Source organism: Eretmochelys imbricata, chromosome 9, assembly GCF_965152235.1.
Source record: "Eretmochelys imbricata isolate rEreImb1 chromosome 9, rEreImb1.hap1, whole genome shotgun sequence".
In the NCBI taxonomy this organism is placed as follows: domain Eukaryota; kingdom Metazoa; phylum Chordata; order Testudines; family Cheloniidae; genus Eretmochelys; species Eretmochelys imbricata.
This window is the reverse complement of record NC_135580.1, coordinates 91,729,867-91,752,509: the sequence shown is the minus strand read 5'-3', so window position 1 is coordinate 91,752,509 and position 22,643 is coordinate 91,729,867. Positions and strand designations below refer to the sequence as shown.

Here is a 22,643-nt window from a genome sequence, read left to right as displayed (position 1 = left end):
AAATGTGCACAATTTTAAATTTTGGTTAAAGAATTTTAACTGTGGGTAGGCTACTGAATACACTGGAGGAAGAACAAACACATTAATTCATGCACAGTTAGTACTGCTTTTTCATCTAGAAGAGATACCGACGTGAAGCCAATGGCCAGGCATTTCTTTGTGTTCTGAATAGACTGTTTAACGTGCATTTCTGCAAATTGAAGCACTGAATTGTCTCAAAGCGTTTTAAATTGAAAAATGAATAAGATTAATGGCTCTTTCTTTTTTGAACCTATCCTCCTTAAAGTTTAGTTTTTCCAGTGGTTAGAAACAGATGTGACTAGACCACTGTATATTATGTAGGGTCTTGCAAGCTGAGCATTCAGTTTATTAGTAAGCAGAGATGTAATTCTGTAAATTGTGTTTAAAGTGAAAACTAATATAGAGTCAAATGGCTTTTTACCCAGCTGTTTTTAACCTAATTAAATAAGCAGTGATGACAAATTCAAAAGTTAGATTTTCTTTAAATAAATAAATATGCACAGTGGTCTACCCTGACAGTTCAGTGAAAGTAGAGAGATTCTAGAAGAAAATCTTTCTCAGAATTCTTTGATTAAAGTCAGAAGTAATAGGACAAAGTACCTTTGTTGCTGTTTCACCAATGCATTCGGTGTATATTCACAAGAGATTATCTGTATTTTAAAAATGGCACAAATACAATCTGATTCTGAATCAGGGAGGACTACTTTTCTAGTTGTCTCAAAAACATGCTTGCATAGTTAAGTGTGTGTAATAATATTTCCTAATTTACATATACTCCAATATTTACCTGCTCAAATATGCTTTCTTCCTTCCACCACTAGCTTTAGATCACAGTTGGGAGAAGATCCTTTTTGAAGGGGGTAGTACTTAGGGTATCAAAATGTGACGGTCCTCACAAAATTTTACAGGTTCATTATCGTGAAGACCTATCATAGGCCTAGTTTTCCTCTTACTTACACTTCCATGGGAAATAAATTTTAATATAGAATCTCTTGTAGGATCTTCCATTCTTCTATTCTGCTGGGCTTGACTGGGGCTGCTAAATCAAGTTGTCCAAACTAAGGCCTTGCTTCCAAGTAAATCTAAAATGTTTTACCCCTGAAGTATAGTAGACATCTGCCTCTCTTTCCTCCTGTAACAATACTCTACAAAGAAACTGTTCCTGCAAGACCACCTTCTGGAACATATGGGGGGTGGGGACGCGTGGGAGTGTAAGGTGGAATTAAGAACTTTCTATCCCAGGAGCCCTCCTCCCCTGTCCCTTGTTCCCCCAAATCCTCCATTCCGATTCTGCTTATCTTTTTGAAAAGGCTTCTTGTAAATTCATTGGCATCAAAGTTTCATAAAATGTTTGATTAAGACTTCCTGCTAGAGAATTTCCCACTCTTTGTATACACGTATATTTCGGTATTAATATGCTATAGCAATAGTGTTGGAAAAACATTTAAAACTTTGTCTCTGCCTCTGAGAAAAGCCAAGAGCAACTACCCAGCAGAAAAAAACTCAGTTCTAAACATCTGGAAGGAACAAAAATCCTTCAGGGAGACACTTAATTCAGAACAGCCTTCTCTATTTTTGTGATCTCCGTTGTTGCCTCCTAGTTTTTGCTATAAACTGTTTAGTTCCCCTCTAGTAAAAGGACTATGTAACAGTTTGCAAATTTACATCTGGGCAAAATCTGAATCCAGCCTGAGTTCTGAATTTCCTGAACAGCCACGGCATTGAAAAAATATTAAGGCTGTAACAGGCAAAAATGAACACATTCATAAAAAAGTCTTATTCACATATTTTTTTTCCTTTCTAGTGGACTGCACCACATGTACGTTTTTGAAACATGCACTTTTGGTGAGACGAGAGAATTTCTAGTTTCCCAGTAAGATGTGAATTCCTGAATAGCTCCAGAATCTTAACAATGAACCTCAATCCTTAGCAGCTATACATTTTCCCATGTTTTCCTAGCCTTGATGACACGCAAATAGAATAATATAGAACTTGAGATAAATGATGCTGGCTCTTAATAAAGAACATATGCTTTAAGTGAGGGGTTCTCAACCTTTTCCCTTCCAAGGCCCCCCCCCCACAACACGCTATAAAAACTCCATGGCCAACCTGTGCCACAAAAACTGTTTTTCTGCATATAAAAGCCTGGGCTAGTACTATGGCGTAGCAAGCAGTGCAATTGCCCAGGGCCTGTCGCCACAGGGGGGTCCACACCATAGAGACCCCTGCAAAGCTCAGTTGCTCAGGCTTCGGCTTCAGTCCCAGGGGGCAGGGCGGTGAAGCTTCAGCCTCCATGGGTCAGTGGAGCCTCCTGGACTCCGGTCCCCATGGGGCTCCAGGGCTTTAGTCCTGGGTCCTAGCAAGTCTGATGCCAGTCCTGCCTGGCGGAACCCCTGAAACCTCTTTGCAGCCCCCAGTTAAGAACTGTTGCTTTAAGTGATTCTAATAATCATGACTGACACAAACTTTAAATCGGAAAGTCCTCCTGTAATCTGTAGTTGTTCAAGGGAGATGAAACAACTAATACTATGAAGTAGCCTGTAAATCTGCTTGGAATCACTGCAGTTCCAATAATATCTTGCCACGTCTAATATTCAGCAGCCCAAATATAAGCAAAATACATTCAAGTGGGTATGAAGATAATGTCCCTCTATGTGGTAACAACCAGGACTTGTCTCTAGCCAGAGATGCACTTTTCATTAATCTTAACAACGTACTCTCTTGGGATGTACAGTGCTCAAGCAGATTGTCTCAATCCACTTCCAGGAGAGTGAGAACTAAATCAGTTAGTGTTCCAGCTTAAAATATTACTGCAGTGCAGGGCAGGCCTATTAATCACAACATTTAACAGCAAGCTTCTTTTGTGGGCTTCAGAATCAACTTCAATTCAGCATCATCAGTCACCTTAAATTGAGAAATTTTCTGTAGCTTTCTTCACATAGCTCACTTAGTGAAATAAATAATGAAGTCCAACAGCACCAGATGACAGATTCTAATGGACTGGATATTTTCTCAGAATTAGTGGATTGGAGGGAAATGAAATTTTCACTTGGGGAATTTTTCCATCTGAATCCTCAAGCAGACACTAATGAGCTTGGAAATTGAGAGCTAAGAATTTTTAGGTCAGTGATTTTTCGGCAACAGGAATAGAAGCTTTACAGTCTAGATACATCAGCTTTCCATCAGAGATGGGGTTCTATCCAGAGATGGGGTTTCAATAGTACTATCACTTTTAAATAATTAGTCACAGTGCCATCACTGGCTTATGGAATTTTGAATATGCTTCACTGAATCTTACTAGCTGCCATGTCAGTATTCATCTGATTAGTATGGACCCATCACAGCTTAGAACCCTTATGTGACAGTGATGACTCTGTGATGACAGGGCTCATTAAATGCTTTCAGTTAAAGAGAATTCCTTCACGGGATGCTTTGTCTTGAAAGCTGTTTCTATATCTCACTTTGAACCTTTGCACGCTACCTTTATTCATCTGTATCTCGCTGCTGCTATGGGAAGGTGGAGACTGGGTGAGTTCAGGGAACCCGTGGATTTTATTCATGCCTCAGTTTTTCCAGACCAGTTTACTTGAGCTTTTTAAAGTTAATATCAATATTTTCTACACAACACAGCCCTATCACTAACATGGTTAAATGGAACTAGGATCTTAATTCCATTTGTTTAAAGGCAAAGCATTTCTTAAAATCCAGAGACTTCTGTTATTTATAAACCTAAATGGTCTATGTCATCCAACTCCTCACTTTCAAAATAAATAAAAATTTTCCTTTATAAATCATAGATAAGGCTGAGAAAGTCTTTTTCAATCATTTAGTTTGTGCCCACTCACAATTGCTGGGTTAGTCCTCTAAGCTAAATCCATAAGTGGGTAACAGACTTTGTAGTCAAGTCCAGCCCCATGCACTGGGGCAGGATAAGGAAACCAAGACCATCCCTGACAGGTGTTTGTCCAACCTGTTCTTAAAAACCTGCAATGATGATGATTCCACAGCTTCTCTTGGAAGCTGATTCCAGAGGTTAATTACCTTTCTAGTTAGAAAGCTTTTCCTAATATCTAACCTAAATCTCCCTTGCTACAGATTAAGCCAGTTATTTCTTGTCCTGCCTTCAGTGGACATGAAGAATAATTGATTACTGTCCTCTTTGTAACAGCCCTTAACATATTTGAAGACTGTTGTCAGGTCCCCACCTCGGTGGTCTTTTGTTAAGATCAAATATGTCTAGTTTTTTTAACCTTTCCCCATAGGTCAGGTTTTCTGAACCCATTTATCAGTTCAGTTGCTTTCCTCTGGGCTCTTTCCAGTTTGTTCACATCTAAAGTGTGACACCTCCCCGCCCCCCCAAGAACTGCAGATACTGTACTGTGCCAGTTGAGTTCTCACCAGTGCTGTGTAGAGTTTGACAGTTATTTCACGTCTTATATACAGTGCTCCAAATTATATTAGTCTTTTTTGCAACTGCCTCTTGTTGATTCATATTCAATTTGTGATCCACTCTAACACCCAGATCCTTTGCAGCACTACTATCAGCTAGCCAATTATTCCCCATTTTATAATGTGTATTTGATTTTTTTCTTCCTCGATGTAGTACTTAACTCTTATCTTTTGTTGAATTTCATCTTGTTGATTTCAGAAGAATTTTCTAATTTATCAATGTCATTTGGAATTCTAATCCTGTTCTCCAAAGTGCTTGCAACCCTTCACAACTTGGTGAACTCACAAATTTTGTAAGCATATTCACCACTCCCTTATCTAAGTCACTAATGAAAATATTGAATAGTACGAGACCCAAGGCTGACCCTGGGAGACCCCTCTAGATTTGCCCTCCCTGTTTGATACTGAACCATTGATAACTACTCTTTGAATATGGTCTTTCGATCAGTTTTGCACCCACCTTATAGTAATTTAATCTGGGCCCAATTTCCCTAGTTTACTTATGAGAATGTTGAGGGACTCTGTTGAAAGCCTTACTAAAATCAAGATATATCACCTCTACTGCTTCCCCCCATCCACTAGGCCACCAACCCTGTCAAAGAAGCAAATTAGGTTAGTTTGGCATGATTTATTCTTGACAAATCTATTTTGGCTATTTCTTATAACCCTGTTGTTCTCTAAATGCTTACAAACTGATTGTTTGTTAATTTGTTCCAGTATCTTTCCAGGTACCAAAATTAGGCTGCCTGGTCTATAATTACCCAGGTCCCCGTTGTTCTCTTTTTTAAAGATAGGTACTACATTTTGCCTTCTTTAGTCCTCTGGGAACTCATCCATCCTTAATAAATTCTTGAAGGTAGTTGCTAACGGTTCCGAGATTGCTTCAGTTAGTTCCTTAGGTACCCTAGGATGAATTCCATCAGGCCCTGCTGACCTGAATACATCTAACTTATCTAAATATTCTTTAACTCATTCTTTCCCTATTTTGGTTTGCGTTCCTTCCCCCTTGTTGTTAATATTAATCGTGTTTGAGTATCTGGTCACCACCTTTGTAGTGAAGACTGAAGCAAAATAGACATTACACACTCAGACTTTTTGATGTTATTAGCCCTCCTTCCCTATTAAGTAAAGGACCTACACTTCTCTTTGTCTTTCTCTTGCTACTAATGTATTTATAGAACTTCTTATTGCCTTTGACAGCCCTTGCTAGGTGTAACTCATTTTGTGCCCTAGCCTTTCTGATTTTGTCCCTACATGCTCGTGCTGTTCTTTTGTACTCCTTAGCAATTTGCCCAGGTTTCCACTTTTTGATTCCTTTTTGATTTATAGGTCATTACAGAGCTCCTGATGGAGCCGTATTTTGGCCTCTTGCTGCTCTTCCTGTCTTTCCTTTGCATTGGGATAGTTTATAGTTGTGCCTTTAAAATGTTTCTCTTTGAAACAAAAAAAGAAAAGAAACTTGGAATGTTGCTTGCTCCATGTCTTAAATACTCACTTCAGCTTCCTGCACAGTATGAAGCTAGAAAGCTACCATTTGAGACTCTGCAAAGACTTCTCATTATTGAGATGATGCTTTTTTCATAGAAGAATAAACCACTCTTTTAAAAAAAATTTCTTCTCCTGTTTAAAAAGTATTTTCCTTTCTCTGTAATTATTTGAGTCCATCCCCATACTGTCTAGGGGCAGAATTACTTTGTCTTATGGACGGGGCAGTTGTAGACAGTCACAGAATACTTAATCTGGTTATTGAGAGAATCCTTTCTCATTTGAATAAATACCAGCCTTTGTAGTTTTATTTATTATTTCAATTTGTAGGGCTCCTAAAATTGCAGGTGTCTTGGATTTTTGTTTCATAATTCTTAAACTTTCTGTAATTTTATACACATACATACATATATGGTCGTTGGTACTTTAAAACCTCTAGTTAGTTATGAAGAAAGTATGTAATGGTGAATATTGACATACTACTTTCATTCCAGATGTGAGGGATTTACATTCTAATATGAAAAGGAAGATGGATTAGAGGATTATTCTACATAGTGGATAATAAACTTGAGGGGAGAATTAGGGGACAATGTAAACTGGGTGGAATGAGAAGGGAGTGTTTTTAAATACGTATTTACTATTAAACACGTTGTACATGCAACAATCTTAACTGTTCAATTTATTGTACATTAGTTTAGTAAATAAAGCTCTTAAATGCCCAAAGTGTTTGTTTTTTTAAGATGGCATCCTGTAACAAAAATAACTTGATGCAATGTTTGCAGGACACTGCCAGTCAGGGCTTCTTGGTCCTGTTGCTGGGTGTCACTGTTAACGTTAGCAGATCACTCCATACCTCTGTCTCAATTAACTTCTGTTAAAACAATAACTATAATAATGCTTACTTTGGAATATTAGTAAAGTGTCATTAGATTTTGCAATGAAAAGCACTATCTAAGTACAATAGAGATGATCAAAATTGCTTAGCATTTCTTAAGATTGTCAATAGATGTAAACCCCACTTTTCGAAAAAATCATCCTTTTCTTGTGAATTTCTTGGTTGTTATCTTATTTATAAGGTTGCTTCTCTTTACTATGGATAACAAAAGTTTAAAATAATTCTAATACATAAAAATCTATATTTTTTTGAAGTTTCCTGCAGCCTTTGAATTCAATGAACTGTTTCTGATCACCATTTTGGATCACCTTTATAGTTGTCTCTTTGGGACTTTTTTATACAACTGTGAACAAGAACGATTGAAAGAGGTAAGTTCTACGCTTGCTACTGTTTGACATGTTGATTTCATGCAGAGGTGCTTTGAGTATGAGACAGAAGAACATTTGAGCCTGTGTTTTAGTGGAATTTGTTGTCATCTAAACCTCTAGAGCTGGCCTGAAAATGAATTTAATGTTATAGATATGAGAAATATGTTCCAAACAGCCCCATAACCAGAAGAAGGGCCACTCTACACCATAGTTGAATTAAAACATTTTTCTAATTATGTCAGGCTCTACACCTTCCACCTCACTGTAGATCATGAACTGCTGTTCCAGATGATGTCCCAGTCCATGCACAAACCTCTAAAACACTTCTTACCAAAATCTTGGCCATCTGTAGAGGAGTTCTATGGTTGATGCAACGTTACCAGTACACTGCAGTCTGGAGCATCATTTGAAGCAGGATTTGATTATTGATGATGGAACATGAGGTTGAAGGATGGGAGAGAATTTAAAATATTTTGGTGTTAGGGAAGTTAGCACTTGCACTCTGAAGCACTTTGCACCTTCTATAATATGCTTCATCCAGTCTCAAAGTATTATTACTATGCTGAAAATGTACATTTGTGGTTGGCCTTCTCCTCTCCATCACACTTCATGCTTTCAGTAAAATAATTAACTGTCCCTTAGTGTTTGTGTTTAGCTTTGGTATTTTTCTGGGTTGGCTGTCTTACAATAGTACAACAAATTGCATGCATACACCACAAGATGGAGCTAAATAATACATTCTTAGCGAGTACGTGATTAACAGACAGTTTTCTTTCACAAATGGATAATTGGATGCAGCTCCCTTTAAAAAAAAAAAGAGAGAGAGAGAGAGCAATTTAGCACACAGCTGTAGTAGAAACAGATGCTTTATAGTATTGAAAGAGTATAAAATTGCAAGATAAAACTGATAAGGTTTCAGAATCTGAATTCTTGATTTTATGGTTTTATTGTGATTTTTTTTTATTATTATATAGTTTTTTAAAAGTGCAGATAAAGCTAAAACTGGACACTTAATTAAAAGTACAATATTTAGATGGCTGTAAGCAGACAGTGGAAGAAATAGATGACACTCACTTTCCTCAAATACTGTTCCGGTTATTTCAAAGGATACATGCTTCTCTTCACTGATTTCTAGTTAATTTAATTTTGTCACATTTTGGGTTGGTCAGTGTGTTATGAATATGACCAGCTATGGTTATCACTGCAGGGTTATAAACAGTGTAACACTGATCAGCTCAGAAAGCAAAATAGCCCCCAAATATACTAGAATCTTCATTCTGCTCCTGAACAGTTTTGTAGAGAAATGACAATCTTGCAACTATGATTAAGTCTTACAGCTGTTCAGTGACATGGATATTGGAAATGTTCTGAGCACTTACTGAATTGTAGTAAATAAAGTTGCCACTAGCTTCCCTGCCCAGTTAGTGCAGTAACTAGTCTGACTTTTTGGAAAAAAAATTTCCCCAAGGATAACAAAAGGAAATCTCAACAAATTAAATTAATGTGCCTTTAAATAAATATTGTGTATCAAATAGTTCTTGGAGCAAAAGAACATTACTATGCTAAAATGTAAAGATTTTGAATTACATACATTAGAACGTCAGAGTTACAAACTGACCAGTCAACCAGACACCTCATTTAGAACTGGAAGTACACAATCAGACTGCAGCAGAGACAAAGGAAAAAAAAAAAAAAGCAAATACAGTACAGTTACTGTGTTCAACATAAACTACTAAAAAAAAATGAAGGGAAAAGCTGTATTAAGTCAATATTCAATTGTAAACTTTTGAAAAAATAATCATAACATTTTGTTCAGAGTTACGAACAACCTCCATTCCCAAGGTGTTCATAACTCTGAGGTTCTACTGTATACTAAATGCCATTCTTTTTATTTATTCAGGAGATAAGTACAAAGACTGTATCTTTATGGTCCTACATTAACAGTCAACTAGATGAATTTACTAATCCTTTCTATGTGAACTATGAAAACCACGTCCTGTATCCTGTTGCCAGTCTGAACCATTTGGAACTGTGGGTAAATTACTACGTCAGATGGAATCCAAGAATGAGGCCACAGGTATGGGTTCTTTCAGTTAGCTACTTTTGCCTTGTAGTGAAAAGTGAACTGAGCAAACAGACTTTGAAAAGTTTTTAATTAATTAAAGTTTTTAATTTTGAATGGTCTCCTATCTGAATGATAGAGTAGTGCTCTAAAATATGAGGTGGTGGTGTTCATAAAACCTTACTGTCTTGCTGTTTTCATCAAAATCATAAGTGGAATGAACTATGGAAGAGGAGAGTTGCAGTATTCTTTTACTGAAGATTACTGATTCTTCTTTTGCTCCTGGACTGTTTTCCATGGCATGACAAATATCTCAAAATGTTCCACTTTGCTTGTTATGATGATGCTCAGGAGATTATTGCAAACACACGTGCACACACACATGCAAACACACGCACATGCAAACCTCTGTGCCTTATGTTTTCCAATATAATCATCAAAGTCCAAACATATGCAACAGCTTCTCACATTAATAAATATAGTGGACTGTGTAATCACAATTTACCAAGATCACCTTTTCTATATTTGGTCAGTATAGTTTCAGATCCTGTTAGCCTGTCAGTAGAAAAGACCATCCCCATTTTTATTTAATGGACCTTATGTCTTCTTCAGAGATAAAAAATAAAATGTGAAGTTCTTAGGGGATCACTGAAGATATTAAAAGAATGGACCTTTCCAACTACTGGTACGTTGGTTTAGTTTAGTGACTCTTCACATGATTCTTTCTTTTGTCCTGTTTTATGCTAGAATAAGAGAAAATAAAGTATTTAACATTAACAGGGAGCCCACTGAGGGGTAGTAGTTGTACAAGGCGACTTCATAAGTTCATTTATCAAACTGCAAAAAAAATCTTCTTTAATCAAGTGGGAAATGTTTGTAGTGTTTTGGAAGTCCACTGAAAAGAGAAATGATCCAATACGTGGGTGTAATTGAGGATGAAGGCCAGCCCTTTAGCATGTGTAGGAAGGGGTGTTTGAACCCCTTGATGTGTCCATCAACTAATTAATCTTTTTGGTAAGAAGAGAAACTCACAAGAATTAAAGGGCAGTATTTGAATCAGTCAATATGTCAGTTAATGCATCTTTAGTTTTTCTGAATTACGGAGACTTGGATTTTCAAAAGGGCCTGTGGGTGTTAGGCACCTAACTTCCATTGACTTTCACTGGGAGTTGGGTATACAATTACCTTGGGCTCTTATTTGACAATTCCAGAATGAATCTGTTGTAAAATAGTAACTTTCTATAACCATTTTCTTCTTACTCCATTCTTGACCATCTCTGAATATCTGTTAATTGTCAGCTATTCTCTGCTTTGAAGCTATAGGATTCCAACTAAAGCCTGAACATATTGGAAGACAGTGCGTGTTTAAAAATCACAACCAGCCAGGGTATTTAGAGTTTATAGAGATTGTGTTCTGTGAACAAGGGGCTACTTATAACTTACTATAGCAAGTGGTGGCTGAGTGCACCAAGGATTGGCAACACTAATTTGATATTATAGTAGTACCAACAACTTCAATAGTAGGATTATGGCCCCATAGTGCCAGGGTCTGTGCAGTTGGGGACAAACAGTGCCAGCCGCAGAGAGTTCACAGTCTACGTGTATGACAATGCAGTGGGTGGATGGAATGGACAAATGGGGACATCTTTTGCTGGGAACCTTCTCACTAAATTGTGTTGCAGTAAGTCAGACACTTCTTTGTTCTTGAGCAAAAACCTGTTGCTCCAAATTGAAATTGGGTTGCTTTTAATCCTAAAAACAATTGATACTTCCTCATCCCAACAAAATCAGGTGGCTCATACTGCTTGGTCCTAGAACATTGAATCTGTTGATGAAGAAGAGAATTTCAGAATTATTCTTTCCTCCCTGAATTGGAAAGATTGCCATTTGTACTCAACTTGTGGGAGACCTGCTCGTACATTTTAGGTACTCTATTCTTTCTAGGCTTTTCTTTCCTGCTGCTTTTCACTTCCAAATGCCTCCATGCCAACCCACAATAGGTAGGATAATGCAACCTCCTGGAAAATGCTCTCAGAATTCTCCAATTGAGGTCAGGTCCCTCCTTTTTTCTACTTATTTTTATAGTAATTTTCAAATTAGCTTGGTACATTTCTGGTTTTCAGCTATCTAGCATCTGTAAGTATCCCTTTCTTGGACCCTTCTTGGCTAGATTTTTGTATTTCAGAAGACAGGGCAAATCCTTTAGAAAGACCGTTCTTCCTAGAACACGGCTTCTGTAGATGTAGTATTTCAAGGCATGAACCTTTGTCAGTCATGTCTACAGGTCATGATTAAAGCCTTGAAACCTTTGAACTGCAAGCCCTACACTGCTGTATGAAAAAGGATTTATTTTGGTCATGAAAATTCCATAATCTCTAATTTTCTGTTAGGATGTACTTTAAAGTTTCATTTTGTCACTAGCTAGTATCATCCATTTGTATTTAGGTTGTGACTGTATCTTCTCTTCCAAAAGCAGGATTTTTCTCTAAGGCCAGCTTCCTTTTATGCCTTCTACTATAGCCACCTTATCCCTCCCTCTGGGAACTGTAACAACTTTCTGAATTGTTAATATTTGTCAGCTTTACTTTTTTCGATGACTTTTCTGCAGGCTGTGTTCTTCTGGAAGCGAGGCTGTTATGAATAAAGCAGACATCTTGAGATCCCTAAGCTATTAATTTGTTCAAATAAGTAGTTTTGCAAGTTTGTTCATCTTCTTATTTTTATTTGTTTAAGCCCTTGGTCCAAATACAAAAGTGACAGTGTTTGTAAACATAGGCATTCAAATTAGATGGTGAAATGTATACTGTGTGCTTGTTATAACAAATCTATCCCCTAGCACTTCTATACTAGAAGCATAGGAGACAGAACTAATCCAGTATGACAACTCATTTGTTCCTATCAGTATGTTTTTACTGAGAGCCCTCGATGTACTTAATTTTGTACAAAACGCAAAAGGTAACACTCTCTCTGAGAGAGAGCTTGTGTTGTAGGCAAAGCCGCTGGTGCTGCCTAAAGTCAGGATTGCCCGACACTTCCCACTATGGGAGGCTGTATTTAGTTGCTTACAGCTTTGCTAAAATGTAAACGTTTGGGCTGAAATTTCTGATATTCTGCATCTATCACCGATTGCATTTTTCCCAGTGCAACCTTTGTGTCTCTGCAGCCTTCATTTGGCCCTTTGTGGGTATGTATTATCATAGTGTGATCATATTATTAAATACTACTTTTTCTACAGCACCGTACCTCATTGAGTGCATAGGATGGACCTGCTCTGGGAATGCTCAGGGTTGTATAGTGAGAGACGGTTTGTTTGTTTGTAGGACGGCTACCTCATTTCTTACACTAGTTGAAAAGAGAAGGAGAAAGGGTGGTCTCATGGTTGAACTGGTGGAATTTTGTTGCCCTGGGGAATTTGAATCTGTCCTTGCCCCTGACGCAAACTTCCTATGTGATGCTGGGCATGTCACTTAAAATCAAACTTTTCATAGGTGGCCACTGATTATGTGTTTGTTGTTTTGTGGGTGCCTGGCTTGATACCCCAAGATCCTATTTGCAGAAGTGTTAAGCATTTACAGCTGCAACTGAAGTCAGTGGGAGCGGGAGCAGTGTGAACACAAAGTGCTATGGAATGCTAATTACTATGAAAAATCAGGTCCTAATAGGGTGACCAGGCAGCAAATGTGAAAAATTGGGAGAGGAGGTGGGGGGTAATAGGAGCCTATATAAGAAAAAGACCCAAAAATTGGGACTGTCCTTATAAAATTGGGACATCTGGTCACCCTGGGTCCTAAGCATCTCAAAGTGGGCATCCAAAATTAGTGGACACATTCAGCCTTAATCACTCTGTACCTCAGTTCCCTATCTGTAAAATGGGGATAGTTATACCACCACACTTCACAGGGGTGCTGTGAAAATAAATTCATTAATATTTGTGAAGCTCTTAGATACGTAGTGATGAGCACTACAGAAAAGTTCAGGAGGAAGTGAATAATTCTGCCTCCCGAGTAGGGTTTGGATAGTGTACGGTAAATAAGACCTAAAATTGAACAGTGGCAAGCAAACAAAATATTGAACAACTGCTTATTTTGTGCACTGAATGAGGCATCGGTCCTATGGGAAAAATAATATGTGGTCATATAATTAAAGATGGTCATACTGCATATGCACAAGGGGGCTAAACTACCATCTCCTAACTTCCGGATTCTTGACTTTGTGACCCTAGTGTTATTTTGTCATAGTTTGTTAGATGTCATTCTAAACAGACTGTAGATTTAATCAATGAAGTTAACTTTTAGAGCAACGCTTGCACTTATGCCTGCTCATGCCACACATAGCACTGAGCAAATGGTGTGCCATCTCCTTAACCCAGTGCTGCCAATTCATATAGGCACGCTCTGACTTGCAGCCCTCCTGCCGTTTTAGGCCCATGCCTCACTTGAGCAGGCACTGTCAGTTCTGGATAACTTTGTAACTGGGCGTTAATACGTGCCCATAAAACCATAAAACTTACCTACTGGTAAGTGCATTTGCACCCAGATGTAGCTCCAGAGGTGTAAGACTAATGCAGTAACACCTTCCTTCACTTGATCTTACCTTCCTTTCCATTTCTTCTTTTCTTTCCAACCGCTCCTTAAACTCTCTGCCACAGCTTTTAAATCTATACAGTAGTTTTCAAGAGCCGTATGTCAGTTTGCACACACTAAGTTTCAGATTCACTAGTGACTACTTTTCACGTTGGCTTGGTGTAGTTGACACAACTTTATAAAAAGTCTGTTGTGTTGATTACTATTGAAAAATACTGCTCTCATCATGGTAGATGGACTTTACATGTGAGTATGTCGTTAGCGAGGATTTTAAAAGCAGCTCGATCAGACTTCCTGTTCTTTTGTGAAGAACAAAAAAATGAACTGAAAAACATTGTCTTCTTACAGCACGAAGAGTGTATTTTTGAAAAACTGACTGATATAGTCTGAATCAAGCAATGAATTTAAAGTAGTCATTTTCCTCTGCAGCCTTTCGTCCCTGTTGCTAAAATAGATAAAGTATGCTCATGGAAAGAAGAAAAAATGCATTCACAGCTGAACAATTTTCAAGTGAATGACTGTCCTTGAGCTAGTACAATAACGAACTAGATATCTATCCAATTAAGAACTGGTGGTACTGTAAGTGAATAGCTGTTATGACTTCTTTTAAACGACGCCTTGTGCTTACAAATATTGTTATCCAACAGTACTTCAAAATACTGAAGGATTTCATTTGAATGAAAAAATTAATGTCTATAAAGAAAATGGACGCAAAAACTTCAGGAGACCAAGATTTGACATGTTTAAGAAACAAAGTTCTCTTTTACATATGTACTTCAGTGGGGATGGCCCTTTGTTAACTGTGAAGTGGCTGTTCCTTTTGAGTTATTTTGTCTTCAGGACAGTAGACTCTCCTGGAGAATGTATGATGATGATTTTTTTTGAAAGGACACATGTTAATTAAAAGACAGTTAATAGAAATACCTAAATACTTTACTAATATTTTTCAATATAAGAAACAGCAGTGGAAATGAACACAGCTGTAAGTGGGATTGTGATTAGGAAGTTGGGAAGAGAGGTGGGCCACAAGACATTCTCTCTCTCTCTCTCAAGAGCGAATTCATGCTATTAAATAGTTGAAAACCCCTGGGTTAAGCAAACTTCTCCCTTATGTCGTAAGTCAAGTTTCCTTTTCCCCCTCCTACATCTTCAATGTTGCAAGTACATCCTTTGCCTTCCCCTTTGAATTGTCAGTCTGCATAGTGCTTTTAGATTTCATCGGTAACAAAGCATTTAGTACTGACATGTTATAAAGCCACTGCACGGTTGCAAGAGAAAATAGACACACCCCCCCAGGCAGGACAGCAAGAGGGAGATAATGGAACATGCGAGAAGGAAATGGAGTGGGTAGGGGGTACAGAATACTACAGGAGAAAAAGCAGCATCCTAGAGACATAGAAGGGTAGAGTAAGTCAATCATGACAGATAAGGGATACAGACAGCCTCTGAGGGCTTTGAGTGGGTGGAAGAGGAGGAATGGGACTTAGGGAGGGGACAACAGCATACAGATTTATGACAAAAGGGCTGCCACTTGATTGCTGATGTCACATTATTGAAGGTAAAAAAAGAGCCTTCTAACTTCTGTGGCTGTAGTGAAGCTTCAGGAAGTTCCCTGGACCAACCTTTATGGAGGCAATTAGCTCAATTAAGGGCTAAGGGCCAGTAGTCAATGGTGCTATGTCGACAAACACCAGCCAAAGATCTGGCCCTAAATCTCCACTACTTTGTACTGCTGGCCAACCCCTTCACATTGCCCTACTCTGCTTATCTTTTTAGATACTAAAGGTTTAATTGATGATTTTTTGGTAGTTTATCAGTTTCTAATGTTCTTTTCCTAAGAGTTTAGAATAATTCGAAAATCTGCTTTTATTTCTCATAAATGGTCAAATGAACAGTAAGTTCTTGGATCAGCTTCACACTTTGAAATATGTTAATGTGTAATAAAGTAACTGTGATATCTGTTAATTTCATTCTTAGTAAAATATTTTGATAAATCATGGAAGTGAAATTGAGAGTGATTTATCATTTGTTTCATCACTTGGGATATTTATTGGTACTAATGGCATTCATATATTTGTAGCTTAATCAAACTACAGAAAAAGGAAGTGCCCTCTTTTCTGCTCAAGAAGAGTTCTGGGACATCAGTCCACGGGAGATACCTTTCTTCTACCTTCGAAGAAGGATATGTTCTGTGTGTTCCCCCAAATGCCGCTGATACTGAGGGTGATGAACAAAATCAGACAGGCCTGGCCAAAGTTCTCCTAACAGTCGCTCAATCTCCCGAACGTTCCTCATCTCCTGTCACAGGATGTGGGTCGTGTGCCTCATCCCATCCTAGTGCTACTCCACCTCAGGATGTGGCTCCTTGATTGTTCATGGGGTTAGAATCCCCCTGCTCTATGGAAGAGCAACGGGAGTCACTGAATAGTAGAAAGAGGTCAACCGGTACTGCTTACCAGCAGAAATGGAAGAGATTCTTCCATTCGGGGGGTGATGTCGCTACCTCCTGCCTGATACTATGCTACTGTTACCTGCACACATTAGGGCACCCCACCTTTTCCCAGTCCATAGGGCTCCAGGCGTAACCCAGTTAATTTAGGCCCCCCCACCTTTTCCCAATTGGTAGGGCTCCAAGCGAAAAGCACCTACCCTTACCCAATCCGTAGGGCTCAGGGCCACCTGTACCCAATTCACAGGGCTCCGGGTGTAACTAACCTGGTTAATTTAAGTACCCACACCCTTTACCAATACGTAGGGCTCCGGGTGCATACTACTTCTGCAGATGTGCAGGACCTTTTACCAGTGAAAGAGCCTTACACAGTAATATCCTGATCCTCTATTAACAATTACCAAGCATACAATGAATAAACTTTAAACATACAACGCCATTCTCACCAATCCTGATCATGCAGGCGGACTTCCCCTGTTGGCCAGGCAAGATTGGTCTCGTCTGAGTCCTAGTTGCTGCATGTCAAGGTCGTGCAGAGGATTCTTAACAGCTCTGGTCTTAGGCTATGTCTTGTGGGTGAGTTCTTCTTCCAGGTCTTTCCTTCTTCTTCTTCTTCTTCCTAGCTAGTCTCCTTCTTGGACCCCAGTTTATATAGTGAAACTTGTCCTGCTTAGCTATACCTTAACCAATCATTTTACTCAAATCTATCTAACATATTGTAACATAATTCTCCAACCAATTATATCCCACTACCCTAATTAACTTACACTGAGAAAAATTAATTATACAGCAGACAGAAACAATTAAACAATAGAGAAGTGGGGACCATAATGACAAAGCAATAAAGAAATGAGAATTTCACAACCACAACTATTGATAAATGATTTCTTGACGGACAGAAAGCTTTAACCAACTTAAGATCTGTTTCTTTATCTGGTGATAGTGGGTGCCATTAGGATGGGGGTCTCCTTCTTAACAGCCTGGTTTAATGTAATTTAGATGAATGTGAGGATGTGACTTCTTGTTTCTCAGCTAATGGTTGCTGCTTGGGTGCTCTTTTAATCTGGCTGCAGACAAAGGCCTTATCCTTACACTACTCTCAGTTATCTTGGATTATCTGTTGGTTCTGAAGACATCAGGGGTCTCAGTTCAGTTAAGCTCCTTTTGGCCACAATATCAGCCTTCCTTCTTCTTGTAAAAGGATCCTCCATTTTTACTCACCTGGTATCAATTGGGTTTATTTAAGGGTTTGGAGAATCTCTACCCTCCACATTAGGGACCCTACCCCAATCTGGCACCTCAGGTTGGTACTCAGTTTCTTTACGTGACCTCCATTTGAACCAATGGCAGTGTGTCTTCTGCTCCATTTATATATGAAGACATTCTTTTTAGTAGCCATCACGTTGGCTTGTAGGGTTGAAGAAATGGATGCCTTGATGGCAGATCTCCCCCTTTATGTTATTCTTCAAGGACAGTGTCTTTACCTCCACACAGTGAATCCCTACCTAAGGGTCTGTCGGAATTCCACCTTCATTTTTTCCACCTCCATGTATTCATTTTCCAGTTTTCATGCCCTATATTTTAGAAGAGCACTGGATTTCTACCTAGTATTGAGAAAGTCACCTAAGTGCTTCATTTCCTTCACAGATAGATCCAAGTTGTCCTTGATCTCTGCTCAGAGACTATTGAGATGGATATCTGGATGTATTATCACTTGTTATGTGGATGCAAGCGTTCATCCTCCCCACCCCCCAAAGGTGATAGCACATTCAACCAAATCATAGGCAACATCTACAGCATTATTTAAGAATGTGCCTGTATCTGAGCTGTGTAGGGCTGCTGTCTGGGCTTCAATATGTATGTTTTCAAAACATCACACCCTGATTTATGCTGCCAGATCCAATGCAACACTTGTTTCTGCAGTGGTATCTTCAGTTCTGGTCTCAATTTCGAAACTCCCTCCTCCATCTGTGGATTCTGCTTAGAAGTCACCTGAGGTGGAGCATCCAAAGGGACACTGCTCAAAGAAGTGGTAGTCACCTTGTGCAGTAACTATGGTTCTTCGAGATGTGTCCTCTATGGGTGCTCCACGACCTGCCCTCCTTCCTCTCTGCTAGGGGACGTTTGGCAGGAGATGGAACTGAGGGCAGTTCACCCGCGCACCCCTATAAAGTCTTGGTGTCTGGCATGCGGAGGCCTGGGGTGTATGCATGGGCTGAATGGACACTGCTAACTGAAAATCTCCAATCAAGGGCTTGAGAGGCACATGTGTGCCTAGGGAGACACATTTCTAAGACCTGCAGTTACTGCACAAAGTGAGTAACCTCTTCTGCCCATTACTGGAGCACCATCCCTTCTGTGCAGTGAATGAGGCAGGAAAATGTTGGTGGGGAACAGTCTGTGGTAATGTAATTAAAGACTGTATCATACTGCATACACGAGGGGGCCACAGTACAGTTGCACAGAAAACTTTAATCCTGGCATTACCTAACTTTTGAATGCTTGACTTCGTAACCATGTTCTTTGTCCATATTTTTTTGTGTATAATGTGAATATACGGTGCCTTAAGTGATGTGTTTTAAATTTTGTAGACTTCATTATTGTGACTTTTACGTAATTTATTAATGTACCATCCTTTCAGATTGAAGCATGGAAGGGACAGGAAACTGTGCATGAGATTGTAAGGTGTTCTTTCCTAGTTTAGGTGTTGGGGAGAACAGAAAAGTAATACAGCCAGCATCCTCCCTTTTAAATGCTATACATAATGTCTGTATTCAGCAGTGTGTCCTGCACAGATCTGTAGCAAGGTTCTACTAAGTCTGTTGTCTGAAACTGCTTTTCATGATTCTGGCTTGTTCAGTGGGACACCTAGGTGATATATGTGACAAGGTGTTCAAGTCTGTAAAAGAAAGATGTTGCACATTACAATGGTCCATGATTATGCTGTTCAGAAACTGGGCGTGCAAAGCCCCTGTGACCTAGGGCCCAGTGCAACACAACAGCTAAATCATTCTCTTATGGACCGGAGCTCTAGTGTAGGAAGAGTATCCACAAGGATGAACTCTGGTAGAACAGCAGGTTTTTTCTTATTGAAAAACGTAGTGGCCACTAGAAAAATATTCTTGCTGTCCATTAAATTGAGTTCCAATCTACATGCTGTGGTACAGCATCTCAGTGTTACTTGGCTGTGGAAGTTAATTGTTATAAATGTATTTCTAATATGCCAGGTCAAGAAACCGGTAGTGTGCAGTGACTGTCTGCCTTGTTGAAGGTTTGTGAAGACACCCTCTTTATGTTGACAGGTTTAGGTTGACATCTGATGAAGTGAGCTTAGCTCACGAAAGCTCATGCTCAAATAAATTGGTTAGTCTCTAAGGTGCCACAAGTACTCCTTTTCCTCTTTATGTTGCAGTTGATATCCGCATGTACATGTGAGTGGAGGATGCTGACCTAGTGACTTCCAGGGTATCAGAAGTGGCATGAGCAAACTTCCTCTTTCCTGGACACAGCCCAGCTCTAGGAGTTTCATGCTTAACCCTGTAGCTCTGGAATCCTTTTTGAGCAGTAACTAGCAGTCAGGGATGAATGCCGTTCTCTCGAGCCAAACGTTTCATAGGTCTAGGCTACCCTATTACTTCTAACAGCCCTAGAGTTCCCCTCTGTTCTTCTGACAGCACTTACAGAATATCTGTCTTCCTTACTCTAGATAGTTGTAAATAGTTCACAGCTTGGTAAAGTACAGTGTAGACTAAGTCTGAAGTTTTGGCATTTTCCGGCTGTTTCATTATCGTTGTCGCACTTTGGAAGATCACCCTGGGCTTTGTCTAGGGCAGCAGATCTAGTGAGAAAAATGGGGTTAAAGGAGTGTTCCTCTTGCCCAGCTGTGTTCCACTGCTTCAAACAGACATGAAACAATGCCTTTCATAACTCTAAGAAAATCACTCCGCCAAAGACAGCGATGTCTTCAAGGTTCCCTTCAGAGGCCACTGAAAGGGCAAAAGACACCACTCCTGAACCTGCTTCTGTGAAAGGCTTCTCAGTGCATGAATCTGGGAGGCCTGCACAGGCCAAAGCCTTTTTTCTACCTCTGTGATGATGACTGATGCTAAATCCCAGGCTGAGAGGCGTCGAATGCTTGTAAAGCTGCCCTGTACAAAACCATGGAAATATGTTCCATTGGCAAAGGATCCAATTTCTTTGAATGGAGCCAAGGAAAACACTAAGCTGGCTGTTCTCTGGAGCAACACATTAAAAAAAGGCCTTGTGTGATCAACTTCCCTGAAATCTGGAGGTCCTGAGAGGGACAGGACCTTCTCAGACTACAGCCAGTCACTCGTGTGTGCAAAGCACTATGGGGCAACTTTGAGGGATATGGCCTCTCTTTTTGTAAATTCCATCTTTGGTATTGATTTGTGGACCAGTGTTTGTATTCTGGTGCAAAATGCTTTTCATTTATTTACTTTTTATTTATTTTTTTTTCAAATTCATATCACCAGAGAAGAGAGACTCCTGGTGAAGGCATTTCATACATTAATTGACAGTAATATTGGTAAAATTGATTAAAAGTACGGTATCAAAGTAACTTGCTTTTCCTTAGTCATCCTTTACTTCCCCACCTGCCCTTGTCTTTGGGTATCCCTTCAATAAATGTGTACAGCCTCCTGAATAGGGCCCCTACAAACTCAGTCATGATTGACTGGGGAGAGAGGGGAAGTTGACTAGAGTATTTATCATTTGAAATGTTAAATAAAGAAATAGTCACTCCAAATATTGAGATGTAATGAAATTTTAAGAAGCTTGGGGTTTCTTATGTCACAATAGAAGAAAATAGCAGATGTATTATTAACTGAGAAATTAAGTAATTATTATAATAAAAATAGATCTCTTCTGTTAAACCACCAGATGCCAATTCATCAGAATCTTAAGGAGCTACTTGCCATCAGAGCTGAGCTTCAGAAGAAGGTGGAAGACTTGCAGCGTGAAGCTGCTACACGATCCATTTCTTCATCATCAGCTAGAGGGTCGTCATCTTCTCACTCAGCCTCACCGGTGCGCACTTCTGTCTGATGTGCAACAGCCATGTAAAACCATTCCTGTCAGGTGATCAGCGTATATATGCTTTGAGGCGGGTGGAATATTTTCCCTGTCTCCCAAGGATTGTGAGTGACTTATAATTGCTATCAATCTACATGCCTTACTCTTTGTGTCTGTTTCTGTTATGATGAGGCCAAAAAGAGCTTCAGTAGTTGTGATGGTATTTTCTAAATTTGGCAGTTCCCGTATGTGTTTTGACATCTCTTGCTAAATCATCAATTGTAAAATTAACTTTATTTTGAGCAACCAACAATTTAACCATCTTAAAAAGGAACCCATCTGTCAGTCAGATAATGTAAGATGCTTTTTGCTGCCTTGGGTACAGAGGCTGGTTGAGAAACCCAAATGAAATGCCATGTAATGTTTGTGCTGAATCAACATGGAGAGAAATTTACTGAATGGGAGCTCTTTATTTAATGCAGTACATTATTTTTATCTAGCGCAACTGCTAATATTCTTGGGGACATATATAAGTAATGCACTTTGAAACAGATTTTAAATTAAGTATTTTTCAGTGCAGCCAATTTTACATTTTGAGTAATTATGCCATTAAGAATGGATGGTAATGAAGGTAAACAGGATTTGCCAATTAATACACACCTACTGGTACTTGTATGATGTAATATATTTGGTAAAGCATGGATTTTAATTTTTTAATGCCTTTTTTTACAAGTTTAAATAAATCTTTTGACCGTTTATTGTCCTGTTTTACCCTCATGAATAAGGGGTAAGCTTAATCAGGTCTGTCTTGTACTCAGTAACTTGTTTTCTAGCAAGTGGTTACAATTTGGATTAGAACATCGAACCGTGTAAATTGTATAGTCTGTATAGTTCCACATATTTTAAGTGTGTCCTGTTAAATGTATACATACAAAATCCAATTTATGTACATGCATATGTGATGTTAAACATGCATACACTTGATTTGCATGTTATGGGTTCAGAAAATTGATCCAGCCTTTCCAAATGTTTTGGAAGATATAAACTGTTACAACTTCGATGTTTTTAAATAATAGGATCTTAATTGGTTTCCTTGAAATAATAAAGCCTGTTCGGTTGGGTTTTTTTTTTTAAATGCTGCCAACATTTTCTCTGTTTTCAATCATTTATCCATATTGTGTATATAATCCTTATTTCTCATTTTATTCCAATTCTCCCCCCCCCCCCCCCAAAAAAACCACCATTGTTGTTTCAGAACCATCTGATCAACGCCATTAGTGACATGAAGCCTTTTAAA

The 22,643-nt window shown here is 38.9% G+C and overlaps 1 protein-coding gene across 6 annotated transcripts in view; it reads left to right on the top strand.

The window, feature by feature from the left end:
• The window catches only part of MTMR1 (myotubularin related protein 1), a 51,199-nt gene extending 28,709 nt beyond the window's left edge, over nt 1-22,490 (top strand). For all 6 annotated transcript variants that reach the window (XM_077825967.1, XM_077825964.1, XM_077825962.1 and 3 more), the window contains 3 exons: nt 7,105-7,218; nt 9,119-9,295; nt 21,215-22,490. In XM_077825967.1, coding sequence (XP_077682093.1) covers nt 7,105-7,218; nt 9,119-9,295; nt 21,215-21,379 — 456 coding nt within the window. In that variant the 3' untranslated portion in view covers nt 21,380-22,490. The remainder of the gene's footprint in view (nt 1-7,104; nt 7,219-9,118; nt 9,296-21,214) is intronic.
• The last annotated feature ends 153 nt before the right edge of the window (nt 22,491-22,643 follow it).